The following is a 15,979-nucleotide window of genomic DNA, read 5'->3' as shown; positions in this document are numbered from 1 at the left end:
CCTGAGAATGACAGTCGCAGGCTCTTTGCAGAGAGAGAGAGCGAAGCAATGATATGTATTCGTATATTCGAAGGAGCAAGAAGACGCACTTAGCTTGTCATAAGACAGGGCAATTACCCTGACGAAGAGAGTATAACAATTTTGGCATCGTTTACGCAATGAAGTATGAATATTTATTGTGGCATTTACTGAGCTCACATCATGGCCAACTGTTGACTTAAGCCTCTAAGAAAATGTATGTATTTAATAAATTGGCTTTCTGACACAAGAGTTTATTTACATGAGTGAGTGTATTTTGCCGTTGTGCTGTAAAATAATTCCCTCTTGTTTTAGAAAACATTATGTGCTCATTAAGCACGTGTCTGAGTCGGTGCTTGTTATGTATATGACACAATTACTTAGTACACGTCACAGATTTTCACTCTTGCTAATGGCACCCACAGCAACACTTACTCATACAAACACACACCCACACACACCCAGAAAGACAGAGAGAGAGAGGCAGATACTTTTGCATATGGGTTGAGATACATACTACGAATATATCGTCGCCAACTTCTCGTATGTCTTTCACACATTTGCATTGTTTTATTTTTAATATGAAATTGCATTCTTTTTGTTGTGTGCTGTAAATGTGGGTCAAGAGCGTTGAATGCCACACAGAAGTGGCAGCCATCACATGACCAAGGACAGCCGACCATTCTTTTGATATTGTTGGTCAGTAAGCACTCTCAATAATACCAATAATCTTCATATGAAAACGGCAACAGCATCATCAGATAAAAAAAAAAGAGTGTGGTTTGACAATCGCAGCACACGCCTCGTATGATTGATTACGTATACGTTTCATACGCTGATGGAATCTCAACAACAAAGACAATGGCAGCTACATCAATGCCATGAAGGGGACCAACAACTAAACCATAACGAAGACGAAGTAGTCAAAAGAGATTACAATAGGACATGCCCCTCTAATGGCAAAGGATTACGGATATCTAACTTTAAATTTAACCTTAACAACGAACAATGTGAAGAGTTAGTTATTCATTTCGTACTTTCATCTAAATAAACTGACCAATTCAGTTCGACAGTTTATTAGTTGACTACAACTAGATTGACTTTTAATTAACACAATTTTTTCTATTTTAAAATTGTTGAATCGAAAAAAAGAAAAACAAAAAAATAACACGAAAAAGTTTTCACACTTTTTGAGCAACTTTTTGGATATGCTTAAAACAGACACGAGTTGAAATCAACTTTTAGCTCCCAAATTCGCCACATTGAAATGTGCTGACTAAATGAAAAAAGTTCTAATTCCGTTATTCGGAAAAGATAAATAAAAACATGCTCTAAAAAATGCAACCTTGTTTGAAACAACTCAGCACTTTTCTACTCATGATTGCCAATCAATGTTGCACAAAATAGTTAATATAAAATTCAAATTTTTATAGCCAGCTTAGGTGTTCATATAGAAATTGTGTATAATCACTATTAAGTTTGCTTTTCATTAAAAGTTTTTGCGATTTTATGAAATGTCACTGCCATGAACGGCACATGACTAGCAATTAACAAGCAATTTTGGCCAGAGAGCCGATAACGTTACGGGATGAACACGTTCTGTCGAAAACTTTACTGATGATAGTCAGTCAATCAGTATTGGAAGCGTTCCACATGCAAATCACTTGGCAGACATCAAGTTAGCTGTCGTTTCGTGTCTTTGGTCACAGGTAACAAAGTCGAAAGCGATGCAAATCCCGCCAGGCAATGCCTGCTGCCATCGGGCCAATACAAACTCAATTTCTATGGGCATGGAAGCACCTGTGTGTGCAGAGATTTTAAGCAGTGTTTGCTTGGTTTTTGGCCATGTCCTGTGACAGGACACGCTCAGTACGTGAGCGGGCATGGAACATGTGTTACATTTGCCACCGACAGCAGCAAACGGAGACAAATCCCAAGTCAAACCCCTTAGCTAAAGCGTGACAGGCACGAAAATGCCACTGCCAGCAAGTTTTTCAAATCAGTTCAGCAAATTTGCCAAATGTCAGAGACTGAAAAGTGACAAACTTAAAAAATGAAAACCAGAGGAAAAAAGTTATAAATTAATTCATGCTAGAGAGAAACCTCACTACCACAGTTCGTAATGCCAATGCATAATTTAAGTAACTACATATAGTGTGTGGATATACATAGATCGGCAGATGCGTGTGTGCTTAAGTTATGCACAGGAACTGAGTTTATATCATGCATATTTATGAAGCACACACGTGGTCGTAGAAGGGAAGGCTGGGCAACTGGCCTATAAATGTCACAGCAGGCAGCTCGCATAATGCCAGCTATTTGCACGTCTTGTAGTTATTTTAAATATTTTATAAATAAACATAAACATAAACGCAGCAGAGCTGACGCGTGGCACGTGACTCAAACCGCAGTCACGTTGCCCACATGGCGTATGCGTATTTTTGCAACATTTTCTTCTTTCCGAAATATAAAAAAAACAAAATATAACAGAAAAAAAAACAAAAAAACAAGAAGAGCCTGGGGCTCAACCTCAATTAGTTGCGGGCATCAGCTTAACGTATTAACGTAACAAATGCGAGTCCGTGGCCAATTTCGTGTTAACGCCTAATTGCGTTGCCCTGTTGAGATCTGCCTGGAGAATCTGTCGGGTCCAGACAAGCTGCTAAATTAAAAATTTGTATGCACTTTGTAGCGTTAAGCTAAATCTCCACAGGCTGTAAGAGCCCAAGCGACAGCGACATCAGCTCAAATGTAATCAAGACACACAAAAAAAAAGTAGAATTTAAAATGAGAATTTTTCAACATTTGCATAAATGCACAAGGCAAAAAAAAGTGGAAAGCGGAACGGATAGGAGAACGTTGAAGGGCAACTGCAGTTACATAACTTTGGATGGGACAGAGAACATAACTTAAAGCAAAGTTGAGTGAAAAGAAATGAAATGATTTTAATGCCATAATGCCATGAGTTCTGCGCCTCTCTGAATATCAAATCAGTTCTTAAGAAACAAAATCAATGAATGAAATGCGATTCAAATTCTTGAGTTGCATAAATAATCTACACTGAAATACGGTAGAAATAAGATATATTCGCGTTTATTTCTTCACTTTATATTTCGTTTTTACAAATTTAGTTCACAATTAGGTTTACAAAATGTTATACAGTTGTTGAATTGCAAGCCACACCAAAGACAATCTGTACTGAATCTGACTTGCATCGCGAACAAGACTCCGGTAATGAACTACTGCAAAGAGAAAAATAAAAATACTGTCTTCGAAAAATACTTTTTTAAAATTAATACCAAACTGTTTATATGTTATATTTTGCACTTTATGATGTATTTTGAATTCCGCATCATATCAATAAACCAAATATAGCCTTTGGTATATTTTTAGTATTTTTGTGGTATATTATATTTGATTTTATTCGAAATGGGTAGCGGGTATCTCACAGTCCAGCACACTCGACTGTAGATTTCTTATTTGTTTTGCTATATATTAGTGCCAAAATGAGCTAAGTATACTATTCCGTCAAGAAGTGGTTTCTATATATATTTATAAATGGCATCGAAAAATAAAATCATCTCAAATTACGTCTAATTCAACACAGAAAGCAAGATGTTTCTTATAGTAACGATCACACTCAAGTGACGCCTTATTATTGAGTCTCCAATTTATTTCTTCTTCTTTCGATACTTTCTCATTTTATGTGTTAAGTAATGCTAAACGGGTATTGAGTTTTACGTAATGATTACTTCAATTTGCTGAGTAGAAGAGTAGTGTATAGTACATTTTTGGAGTACAAAGGAAACCTTCACCTTGATGCATATTTTTATAACAATTATGTGCCAATTACACAGTACTTGATATCCTTTTAAATAAAGCTTATCTTCATATTTTAAGTATTAAGAACTGCATAACTATAACTTAAATGTTTAGGTAGTGATTATTTCATTTTACAAGCAACCAATGAAGCAACTCTAAAAGTTCAAGTACATTTTTGAAGGGTGTATGTACAAAGGACACCTTTAACCTTGATGCATATTTTTATCACAATTATGAGCAAATTACGCAGTAGTTGATATCCTCTTAACTGAAGCGTGTTACGACACTCTTGTAACAAGCTGGACATCACGTAGTTGTGCCCGTGACTTGACCAAATGGTGGCAATATTCACATGCATCCATCCGCACGCAGTCAAGCATTATAAATGAACGCTTAATTCGGTTTCCGAGTTTTTGCGGCTATCCGTGCACTCGATGTGCATTAAATATGCAGTCAGCATGCAGAACTTTCTGTTCCCCAGGGCTGACCTCGGGGCACACATTGCGTATGCGTAATGTGATTAGCCCGAATGCTCGCTGTCGCTCTAGTATCTTGACAGGACCATGTCTCTGCCCAGCTGTGCCCAGGGCTGAAGAGCGTTTGGGGAATGTTTTGTTTTGATTTCGATTATTTGGAGCGTATGCAAAATTTATTACCATCGCAGATTGCACACAGACACAATCTGGACCAGTATTCGTATCTACACACTCCGCTGGGAATGCAAATGTGTGGAATGCTCTGTTAATAAAAATGTATCACAACGATCGCATGTAAATTGCCCTGTGCCACATTAAAATTATATGAGATAGCATGCGATAAAATACGCGAGATTTATTCGTTTCCAATGTTTACTAGCCACTCGCAATCGCAGCTCATCTGCTGGGAGTGGATCCCTTCCCTTCAGCTGCTGCAACATTGTTTATTGGCCAATTCGCCACACTAATTTCGATTAGCACACTCCCAGCACGTGACTGTCAACAAAGTGTTGCAAGTAGATTGCATTTCAAGTAGTTGTAGGGTGTAGAGAGACACATCAAGAGCAGATGATTGAAACTAGTTGAAATCGTGGTAATCTATTGAAAACTTTTTAATTGGAAGCGAGCAAATGTCGAATTTCTGCTACTTAACTTTGTGCTCCTTTCTCAGCACTCAGAATGTCTAAGATAAGGACATTCTACAAACTTGCCAAACTTTGCAATTAAGCTTTTCACTTGTTTTAAGGCGTTAGTCAAGTAGCCACTTAACTACGAGCATAAAATAACACAATGTTCCTTTACTTTTTTTCATTTCAGAGCTGTGCCATGCTGCTCTTAAGATTCAGTCCACTTTCCGTGGCCATTTGGCACGCAAGCTTGTGAACAAGGATGCGCCCGAGGACGAGGATATCCAGGAGATAACCAAGAAGGTGGCCGAGGAACTCGACATCGATCTGACCGATCCGGAATTAAACAAGGCGGCTACCAAGATTCAAGCCTCGTTCCGCGGCCACAAGACTCGCAAAGACGCCAATCCCGAATAAACCGAACACTCTTTGAATTTGTTGGTGTCGGCTGTCAAGGCAGTCAACTGAAAAAAAAATAAATAAATAAATACATTTATAGAATGAAAAAAAAAAAATAAAAGGAAATTTGGTAAAATGTAACTGTGCAAAAGCCATTGAAGAAGCCTGCACTCGTGTAAACTTTTTAGTAAATATGTTAATTAATTACAAATAATATTTATGAGCAGCAAAAATTGTCATTATTATGAAAAACAAATATGAATTCATTAATTTATAAGCAATACAGAAAAAGTTAATAGCAAAACGCTTGAGGTATTATAATTTTTAATAATTTTAAGGATATTCTCGAAATCTTAGAAGAAATTAGACAACTTCAGCTGGAATGGAAATCTTAAGTGGAATGAGTTAAAAAATCAATTCATTTCAATGCGATGCGTAAGCCCGACCCGAGCCAATTATTAGCTAAAAAAAATTACTGTAGGCATAAATGAACGTTTCTGCAATTCTTTTACTTTATTCACACACAGCTAAGAGTTTCATTCTTCCAAATAATACAGCAAATTTTGAAGAGTTTTTTATTCAATGCTTCTTGTTAAATGTTTTGGAATACTTCTTCTCGAAACTTTTTAAAATAACCTTAAAAAGTCAGTTGTGTTGCTACATATTAAAAAATATAATAAATTTTATTTCAAATAACTCAAAAGTAAATAAACTCAATCTTTGATAAATAAAAAATCCTTAAAAACACAAATAATGGCAAAGCAGTGTTAAAAAGCAATTTGCAATTGCATGTTAAAAAGGCACGATGTTCCAAAATTTATTGTAGGGCAAACAATAATGACAAACCCAAGGAAAATGCTGAAACATTTTTGAAACTTAACCGGTTTGTCTGGCCAAAGCCAAGACCAAAACCAAAATGCAGTGTATTGTTGTACCTACAGATAAAGATAAAGAAAACGTAAAACTTATAAACAACAAACAAACAAAAAATAAATAAATAACATAAAGAATAAGAAAACCTAATTTTTAACTGATACTCGATGTTAAATAATAAATGGGATAAGCCCGCAAGGCACGTTAGGGGTACTCAAGCGACAGCAGCTACAAAAAAACGTCAACAAATTTTTCAGTGAGCTACTTAAACTGATAAACAAGAACTCAAAAACTAATCTGGTGGCACAATTTTTTGTTTTTCTACCAAGTGTACTACAAGTTTGTCTACATGAAATATATATTATCAAACAAAACTTAAAAACAAAATGGTAAAATAAATTATATATATATATATATACATACGTACGAGTATTAAACAAAATAAAACTTGAACAAAAGAAAAAAAAATTGGAAAACTAATGAGAAATTTAAAATGCTGACAGAGATCGCAGCAAAGAAAAATTGTTACAGAAGCATCTACAAATGAAAAATGTTTAAAATTCAAATTAATTACTACTAAACAAATAAATAATGATGAGCATTAAAATTATATTAGAGATCAACGTAAAATTCTACTAAATGGCATAACAACTACACAAAACCAAAGTAAATAGGCGTAAGAAACAAAAATATTTATGAATAAATGACAAAAAAGGAAACCGAATAACATATACATCCAGAAGAAAAAAAAACAGAAGCAAGCAGAAAACAGAAAAATAAAGTGTCCCAACTAAATTTTAATTGAGTAATAATACTACTAAATAAAACTTGACAAAATGCTAAACAATGTGTTGTGTATTCTCTTTCATTAATCTTAACCAAAGGTTTTGGACTGGTTTTCCTTTTATCCAACCAATTTCCGAGCGTGTTTCCACTTTTCCCATGCACATGGCCAGCACTTTAACGATTTTCTGTTGACTTGACTTGCAACGCCCGCAGCTTCTTCTTCTCATCATCAGCAGCAGCGGACCGAAAAGTGGCGTCTGTCTACACTCTCTCTTTTCTATATGTGTACTCAAGGTCTGTTGTGCATTTGACATTTGCATTTAAAGCAGAGCTCTGCAATATAAATATAAAAGAGTCTGCAAATCAGTCCAAAACATTTCTCAACTCGCAGTCGACTGCTATAAATATGTAACACAACAAAAAAAAAACCAAAAAGAAGAAGCAAATTCTCGTATTTCGGTAGCATAAAATTCCATCAGTTGCCTGGTAATTTTATTGATGGCACAGAAGATAGAACTTGACAGGAGCTGCCACGCTGGGACGGACGAACGGTAGTTCGTACTATTGCAGCTGTGTAGACTTGAAGAGCGACCAGATAGTGCTCTTCATCAGGCAGCCAGGTGTGAGAGAGGAGGACGAGCTATGTAGCTGCAGACTGAAGAGCTAAAACGCGAACTTCGCTGCCACTTTTGGCACACGACAAAATCATGACAATGACACAACGATGATGAGGATGTTGCTGTTGCTTTTGCTGTTGTTGCTGCTGCTGCTGATGATGATGAGGAGGTTTGTGTTTGTGATGAAGATGAGAACGTTGATGCTGACGAGGTATGAGGTATGAGGTATGACAGAGTGACGTGGATGACAGCAAAGCCAGCGCTTGACCTACAAAAAAACTAAAGCAGCAGAAGCAGCTGCTCCCAGCTGGGCATTCATTCTGTGAAGCCAAGTTAAGGCAAGACAAGCACTTGAGACGTCAAAAGGTGCTTTAAAGATGCCTGCTTAACCTTTGGCCGTAAATATCATTTCTCAAATATTCAAGTTCTGTGCCAAGAAATACTCTCTAGAGCAGCGCTTGAAAATCGAAATCGCCAACGAAACACAAACGAACGAAATTCACAAATCCTCGGAGAGTACATCAAAATTGGACAAGTGCCATGCGATGCGGCGCGTCGTAGGTGTGACTACCAAAATTGAACTTGCCGCAGGCGCAGAGTACAAATAGACAGGACTAGGGGCCAATGGCAATAGCAATTTGCAATTGCAATTGCATGTCAATTTGAGCTCCCCTGTGCCATCCAATGACGTTGTCTAAAGTGTTTTGGAGCTCCGTGTTTGTCGTTTGCTAAACTTTTGTTTTTTTATTGGACTCACTTTTTCACGGTTTACAAATATTTCAACGGTAAATTTATGCGCTTCCGTCTCCACGTTGCACGTTGCAAAAAAAATAAGGAAATGGTAAGCTATATCTGGCAGTCTGCGTCTACGGCAATCCGCTGCGTCTGTGCAGCATGGCGTATGCGCAATTTATGAGGCCTTCAAAACAAAGCGTTGTGTAAGTGCTCGAAGCAAACAAAGGAGCGAGCAACTAAGTGAGCAATGTATCTACGAAACTGGAATGTGCCCCAGATAATATTTATGCTGATAGCTGTTGACTATTCTATCGCATTCTATGCATAATTAATGATGTCTACTCTGCATCTCATGCAAACTATTCATCTTTAGGACCATGTTATAAGAGGGACACAATAAACTTTGCAGATCTTTACATTATTTTTAGTAAAATTAAGATCAATTAACACTTTAGTTTTTAGTCCGCAACACTTTCAATGCGTTTTAATATGTATATATATATATTATATATTTATGTTTAAATATTTTAATGACTTTTTATTGGAACTCTGTTTACGCAGCTGTTTCTTGTTGACAAATAATTTAAGCTACGACATTAAAAACAGGTAAGAAGGCTATAGTTGAGTGAGCTCGACTGTGTGAAACCCAATATTTATGGTTTATCGAATGCACCAACTTAATATACTTAAAAATACTGAAATTATACCGAACTCTATATTTGGTATCTTTATTTCTTTCTTTTGCAAACGTGACCGAGATAAAGCTTTTTTTTAAATATACCCTTCCTGTATCCTTAAAGTATGCAATAAAAATTGCAATAAATTTCCAATTTGAAATTTAAATGTAACCAACAAAAAATAAATCCGTTAAAATTCGAACAAGATTTTTTTATTATTATTTTCATTTTTTTATCATATCTCAAGCAAAAAAGATCTTGCCGAGACTTACCTTTTTGTAATCAGAATTATTAACTCTATAGATTGTCGTTTAAGGACTTTAAGGATATTCCAATAAAATTATCTTTAGATTTTTCCAAGGGGTTGGTTTTGAAAAGTGGGCGAATATTCCCATAATCTACTGCATCTTGCTCATTTAAAGGACGATAGTGATGTCCTTTGACACAAGGGGACAGACCAATTGGCGAACTTTAAGAACGTAAACACCACGCGCCAACTACCACAATAAAAAGATTTAGACCGATTTTTCAATCTCTTTATGAGCCTTCTCAAGACAAAACTATTCTTATCTATTTTAGTAGGTGATGCATCTCCTGAGCTCTTTTGGGGTGTCATCGCATTGTACTACAATATTTTCTTTATTTGTTTTGTAGCAAATGTGTATTGGTTATTTGTAAGAGATGTGTATCTGGGGTCTTATCGTAATTTTGTTATGAAACGGTTTTTATGATATAGAAATAAACTCATATTTAGAGAAATATTTATTTTGTCTTAAGTTCATATTGATGTCCTCATGTTAATGCTTTGGATAAATTGAAGTATGAAGAAAATTTGGTTCGTTCAATGTTACAAATAACTAAAATAAAGAGTAAAGAATAAACTTTACAAATTCTTATATTTTTCAGATATTATACGCCTAATAAATAGTTTCCGGGGATGCCAAAGATATATCTGATTTATAACAAAAAAAAATGTAAATTTGCAATATATCTTGTTTAAAAATTGTAGCTTCAAATCATTTACGGTTTGGGTATTGCTGTTTAATCAGTGAGTGAGTAAACAAAGGAGATATTAAAATTCATATATTGATTTATAATGATCCCAAACGTTCTTTCCTAGTTTTGTTAAAAGCCCGTTTCAGCAGTTAAAGAAAAAAGTAGTTTGAATTTAGAAACATTAATGTCATTCAACTTTGTGGTGCTCAGCACTCAACATTTATCGCACATTTGCAGCTGCAACTTGCAGCCCACACATCAACTCTCAATTTCTAAAAACCACTTTTTGAACGGGCGCCCAATGGGGGCGTGGCAAGCTGCAAGGGCATGTGAACGGAGTGAAGAGAGTAAATGAAATCCGTGCCAAATAAGCAACAGCATCCAATCAAAAGAGCCACACGCCGGCTGCTGCTTTTCACACCTTTTGTGTGGATTTCAACCGCAAAATATGGCCACGAGTAGAGTCGAGTTGAGTTGAGTCGAGGCAGCCAAAGAGACACACATACACACTACATACAGGCTTTGAATGCGTCCTTCGCAATGGAAACCATTTGGAGAAGTGCGCCGGGTGCGACACATTTAACGATAAACGCTTCAGTGTCGAGCATTAAAACTGCAACTGTTAAAAGTACTTTTGCGACTATTCGCATAAATTTCCTTATTAGAGAATTTGTGTTGAAAGTGAATTGTGGAACTACTGCCATGATTATTTTCCAGCAGCGGCGAACTGCAGTTCGAACATTTGCCACCGCAATTGCCATTCAACTTCATTTGTTTTGCCTGCTTTATAGACGACAGCTGTCCTTTGGCTGTCCCGCCTGTCGCAGTTCACTTGACACAGCTGGCTTGCCGGCTGCCTCGCCTTGCCAGTGGCAAGCGTGGCGTATACGTAATTTGTTGGCCAACTGCCATGACACTTCCTCTCGTAAACAATGAATGCACCTCCCACAACTCCCACCACTCCAGTCTACCGAACATTGTTCATTATGCTGCCCAGCTTGACAATTCGGACAGGACCTACATAGTAGTTTAAGCATCTCGATTTTTATTATTTTCTCTCAGCTAAATTTTAATCCCCACAGTTGAGAAACTGTCTTTTTGGATATTTCCTGTATTAGCAATAGACGTGGGGATATTGCTTTTGGTTTTGCTTATTTTTGCAACTTATTGAATTTTCCAATCTCAAACAGCTGAAGCACTTAAAGCTGAGGTACTAAGCTCTCTGAAGCCCAAGGATTAATTTATCTTATATTGAATCTAAAGTGAGAAAATAAATGCTGAATTTTTTTAAATGAAAAATACTTGAATGTTACTTACCTTAGTTATTTATTTGCTGATTTTTAATTTGTAAGTTACGAATCTTCCACAACACTTCTCACTGATTTAATTGGTGCGCAAGCTTGTCTTATTTGATTCCAAGTTCTTCCCGGCTTGCAATCATTAGACCTCTCTGATCTCAAAGTCTTCGTTTGACAAAGTTCATTATTACAAATTTTGGGCTTGGCTCCACATATTTGCCTTGCCTCAAGATACACGAAACCTTTTCTGCATTTTTTGTTTAGACCTGCATTTTCAAAGGAATCATCTGACAAAGGTGTTGCAATCATACGAAATTTGGCGCACTTCTTCTCAGCCTCAAACCAGTCTTGACCAGCTGAAAAACAAAAAGATATAATCCTAGGAAGCTGTTAATTTTCAATAAAAGGCTTCAAATTAAACCATAGAAAGAACAAATATCAGATTGGCAACCAAAGTTATTAATAACAGTCACAGCTATAGAAAATTATTTCTTGAATAGCTTCTTTTTTTATTTGTCTGATTGCCTTATTCAGGAATCATAAGAACGGGTCTAAATATCATTGGTGAATAATCTGGCATACAACTCTAAGGTATATTTTGAATGTAGTAGTACATCAATGGAATAAAGATATTTATTTATTATAGTATTTGTTGGTATATTAATTTGAAATATTTCTACGAATATACCACATTACTACTGCTTTGCTTTTGAATCGGTGAAAATTCGGAGTATTGCACAGTCGAGCACACTCTAACTTTCTTACTTGATATACCCGCTACCCAAAGGGTAGAAAGATATTATAACTTTTTGCCGGTAGGAAATGTGTGTAACAGGCAAAAGGATGCATCTTCGACCCCATAAAGTATATAAATCCTTGATCAGCGTCAATAGCTGAGACGATATAGCTGTAAACAAGTTTGCTTCAACATTTCCTCCCCCGTAAATCGACAAAAATCTAATAATAAGCGTAATTTTTAGCTAAAGTCGAATTTTGGTAGATTCAATAAAAAAATATAGTATTAAAGATTCCTGCAAAAACGCTTGCTTACTACAGGTTAGTTGCTTTGCTTAAAAATTTGGTATATTTTGCACTCTATGGTATATTTTAAATGTTATACTATATAAACTCAACATACGAAATATATATTAATTTTGTATATTCTAATATTAATACCTTTTATTCACAATGGGTAAGGGGAATCTCACAGCAAAGCATACTTGACTGTAGCTTTCTTACTAATTTATATTTATTTAAGCATTTAATACTCACGTGGACATTCAGGAGGACCGCACGAATAAGTTTTCTCATTCCAGACCTGATCTTCGCTGCAATTTTGACTTTTCATTCTCTTTGCCATTATCAGAGTTATAAGGAGCGACGAATGTGCGAGGTAAAATAGTAGCTTCATTTAAAATACTATTAAAAGTATTATTTATTTATTATATTAAATTTAGTATTTACAGAAAAAAGAGTTCTGGCTGCTGTGGCCTTCGACTCAATATCGAAACTAAATTGAGTGGATTGCATGTTTCTCATCAGACTCGCTATACTTACTTATTCGACATTCGATATGGCTACGGGTTGCTATTCAATAAGCGGTTATTTTTAAACTGAACCACAATTTCCAGCGACATACTTCTCACTTAATGACGCAACATATGGAAAAACTTCTGTTTGTGAGAAGCCCAAAATAACGTCAATGACTTAATGAATGTAATTGAATTTAAACGACATATAAATAGAGTCCTCGTATGTTCAAAGATATATGCGACCACCACGACACTGTGTGAAACTATTATGTACATATGTATGTATATATTTCGGCTGGCTGGTGGTTTCACCTGGCAGTAATTATGATTACTCTATATTCGCTTTCCGCACCACAATTTACCACAGACTATTATTCAATTTGCACATGGCTGACAGGAAATTCGAGATAATAATAATAAAACTAATGCACATAAATTGAAATTGTTGCGCCAATGGCTGCGACGGCCATTTCAAATTGATTGCGTATACGTGCCGTTGTACAGCTTCGTCAATTTGTTTTGTGTTAGTCGAAACGGTTATTTGTTACATCCTTTTTTTTATTAATATTTATTATTTATGCAAAAGTGAAATGGCTTTCGTGGGCAACCAAATGGAACACGATTTCAACTCAATTTCATCAAAAAAAGAGAATAAAACTGCTCAGTAAATATTTTCTTTGGTCAAACTTTAAAATAACGATTTTGTTCAGCTTACAATATGAATCACAAAAATGGGATCTATTCTTTTTTCTTTCATTATTTGAGTGTGAAGGACTGACTGTTGGGAAGGCGAGTGGCAAAAAATACTGTCGACAATCAAGATTCCGGTGAGAAATAAAATGTCATTCAAAAAGAGCACACACACAAAATTTGACCCTCTTCTCCGTTCAATTTGTTGTGCCACTTTTTGTATTCGTATAGATCTGAAATGTAGGCCCTTAAAGGTATAATGTGCCATTTGTATTTATAAGAATTGCTCGATGACTCGAAAGCATATTGAGCACTTTATTGTCACAAGCAAAGGATTAACCGCAAGAACACAAAAGAGAAAAACGCTCACAATGCGCTCTGCTGACAAGTTGTTGTCAGTTATTCAACAACAACAGAATGCACTACAAAAGGATATCATATTCGCATTGTTTGAGTTAACTTGGTATGGATGTCATTCATTTCGCCAGCTCCACAAAATGGCATTTAATTTTTCATGCCCTTCATTATTTCTTGTCGCTAGTTTCTCTCTTCGTTGTTGTCCCTAAATGTTATAAATGAGAACTCTGCTCTGATGCTGTTTCTGTTGTTTTTGTTGTGCCACATTGCCTAAATATTTGTGCCATTCAGACTAATAGTCACCTCTCTCACCTTTTGCCACAGTTATTAATGCCTTTTTTGTGTTTATTACATTTTATTATGATTATCATTTTGTGTGTGACGCAGCTACGTGATTACGGACCTAAATAATATTTAACACATTTCTTTCCCGCTTGATTCCATTGCTGTCCATTGGGACACTTTTTAGCTAAAACTGGCATAATAATAACTGCCATAATAATTGCCGAGACCAACTCGTAAAGCTTCATCTTCAAAAACTGAGTCTATTTTCATTTAACGACATAAAGATGTCTATATAAGAAATTAAAGTGATACAAATTGATTGGTTCAGCCATCACACTCGACTCTTATACAATGGAAAAAATTAATATTTAAGATCGAATCGGTTATATGCATGAACACATGAATTCTTACAGCTGACTGACACCAAAGCACCTGCGGCATATTAATGAAAGAGGAAAATAATAAATGGCAAGAGGAAACACCGTAAGTACAATAATATCAAGCAGAAAACACGCCAGAAATCAAATGTTTTTACATCACAATAAAAATGTGTGTACGTTGCGTATACGCAATACTAGTACATATATAAATATTCAGGTATCTGTGAGCAGATAATGGAGTAATTAATTTTGAGTGTATTGCTGAAATACTTTGTTATTGCCAATATGAATAGATGGGAATTGCTTGCTTAAATATGATTGATTGAATTCTGGCGTAGAAGCTGCTACAAGGTTGTGACTATTCAATGGACTAAGACAGCAACGAAAATATTTAAAGCAGCAAAATAAAAAGTAAAAGATAATAAAAAAACGGCATTGCACTTTATGTTTGTATTTTAAAAAGTTATGTATCAATACATAAACTTTTTTAAATTGACAATGATTACTTAACATATAATAAAAATCGAAACTTCTAACTTGTGTTGATCGCCTTCTCTCTGTGGTCTTCCGCTACTCAGCTTTAGCAAGTTACGCTTTACGCATTTTACTTAAGACTTGTCAACTTGTTTTACTAAGGTTGACTATTTTCGTCAGAGCATTTTAACATTTAACATAGAAAATAGATAAAATGTGCATAAGGCGACATTGAACTAGGGTAACTAACCATAACATACTTATAAGTTATTCAAGAAGCTTTTTTGCATATTGCAGACTTGTCAGTAAAAAGGCTCTTAGTATTTCTCTCTTGTGTTTCCCAATGTTTAAATATATATTTAAATTTATATTAAAATAATTGTGGAGTTTTTATTACGAGGAGTTTTTTTTAACGAGCACCGCCATCAATTATTTTTTTAATCATTTAATTTTGTATTTTTTACTTATCTATATAAACAACGTTTTTCGTGGTAAATTGTAATATGTTTACTTGTTGCAAAAACTAAAGGCTTTTCATATTAACATTTAGAATAAAGATTAGCATTCGGACTTTACATACGGACTTTACATACAATACAGTTTAAAGCGCGATTTAAGGCGAGTAGTGTAGATGTACTTACTATCTTCTGTTAACCTCAACCGTTTGGCGTGCACATTGATAGTTCAGTCATATGTACTGCCACGCCCACTTCCGCTACCGCAAATCGATAAAAACCAATAAACATGCATAATTTTTGAGTCATTAATCTGGTAAATATTTATAATAATGCCTATAGTATTTTTTGGATTTCTGAGAATGTTGAGGCGATCGAATAAAAATGTTATAAGTTAAGAAATACTTTTGTAAAAATAAATAAATAAATAAAAAACGCCTACTTAATTGCTTTGGCTGACAATCTGGTATATTTTTCATTTGT

The 15,979-nt window shown here is 35.4% G+C and overlaps 1 protein-coding gene and 1 long non-coding RNA gene across 8 annotated transcripts in view; one reads left to right on the top strand and one right to left on the bottom strand.

The window, feature by feature from the left end:
* LOC132791918 (uncharacterized) overlaps positions 1-6,933 on the top strand; it is a 53,980-nt gene extending 47,047 nt beyond the window's left edge. For all 3 annotated transcript variants that reach the window (XM_060801043.1, XM_060801046.1, XM_060801044.1), the window contains one exon: positions 5,133-6,933. In XM_060801043.1, the coding sequence (XP_060657026.1) occupies positions 5,133-5,359 (227 nt within the window). In that variant the 3' untranslated portion in view covers positions 5,360-6,933. The remainder of the gene's footprint in view (positions 1-5,132) is intronic.
* Positions 6,934-11,050: 4,117 nt separating this feature from the next.
* LOC132790041 (uncharacterized) lies at positions 11,051-15,910 on the bottom strand. 5 transcript variants are annotated; one of them, XR_009632763.1, is made up of 4 exons: positions 15,683-15,910; positions 12,596-12,742; positions 11,343-11,679; positions 11,051-11,282 (listed from the first exon to the last, which is right to left on the bottom strand). It is a non-coding gene; the product is annotated as an uncharacterized LOC132790041 (long non-coding RNA). The 5 variants fall into 5 exon arrangements; XR_009632767.1 differs by having other exon boundaries at positions 12,596-12,674; XR_009632765.1 differs by lacking the exon at positions 15,683-15,910 and adding an exon at positions 12,881-12,895.
* Positions 15,911-15,979: the final 69 nt, after the last annotated feature.

Source organism: Drosophila nasuta, chromosome 3 (genome assembly GCF_023558535.2).
Source record: "Drosophila nasuta strain 15112-1781.00 chromosome 3, ASM2355853v1, whole genome shotgun sequence".
In the NCBI taxonomy this organism is placed as follows: domain Eukaryota; kingdom Metazoa; phylum Arthropoda; class Insecta; order Diptera; family Drosophilidae; genus Drosophila; species Drosophila nasuta.
Note: the sequence above shows the minus strand (reverse complement) of the source record. Positions and strands in the feature narration are given on the sequence as shown.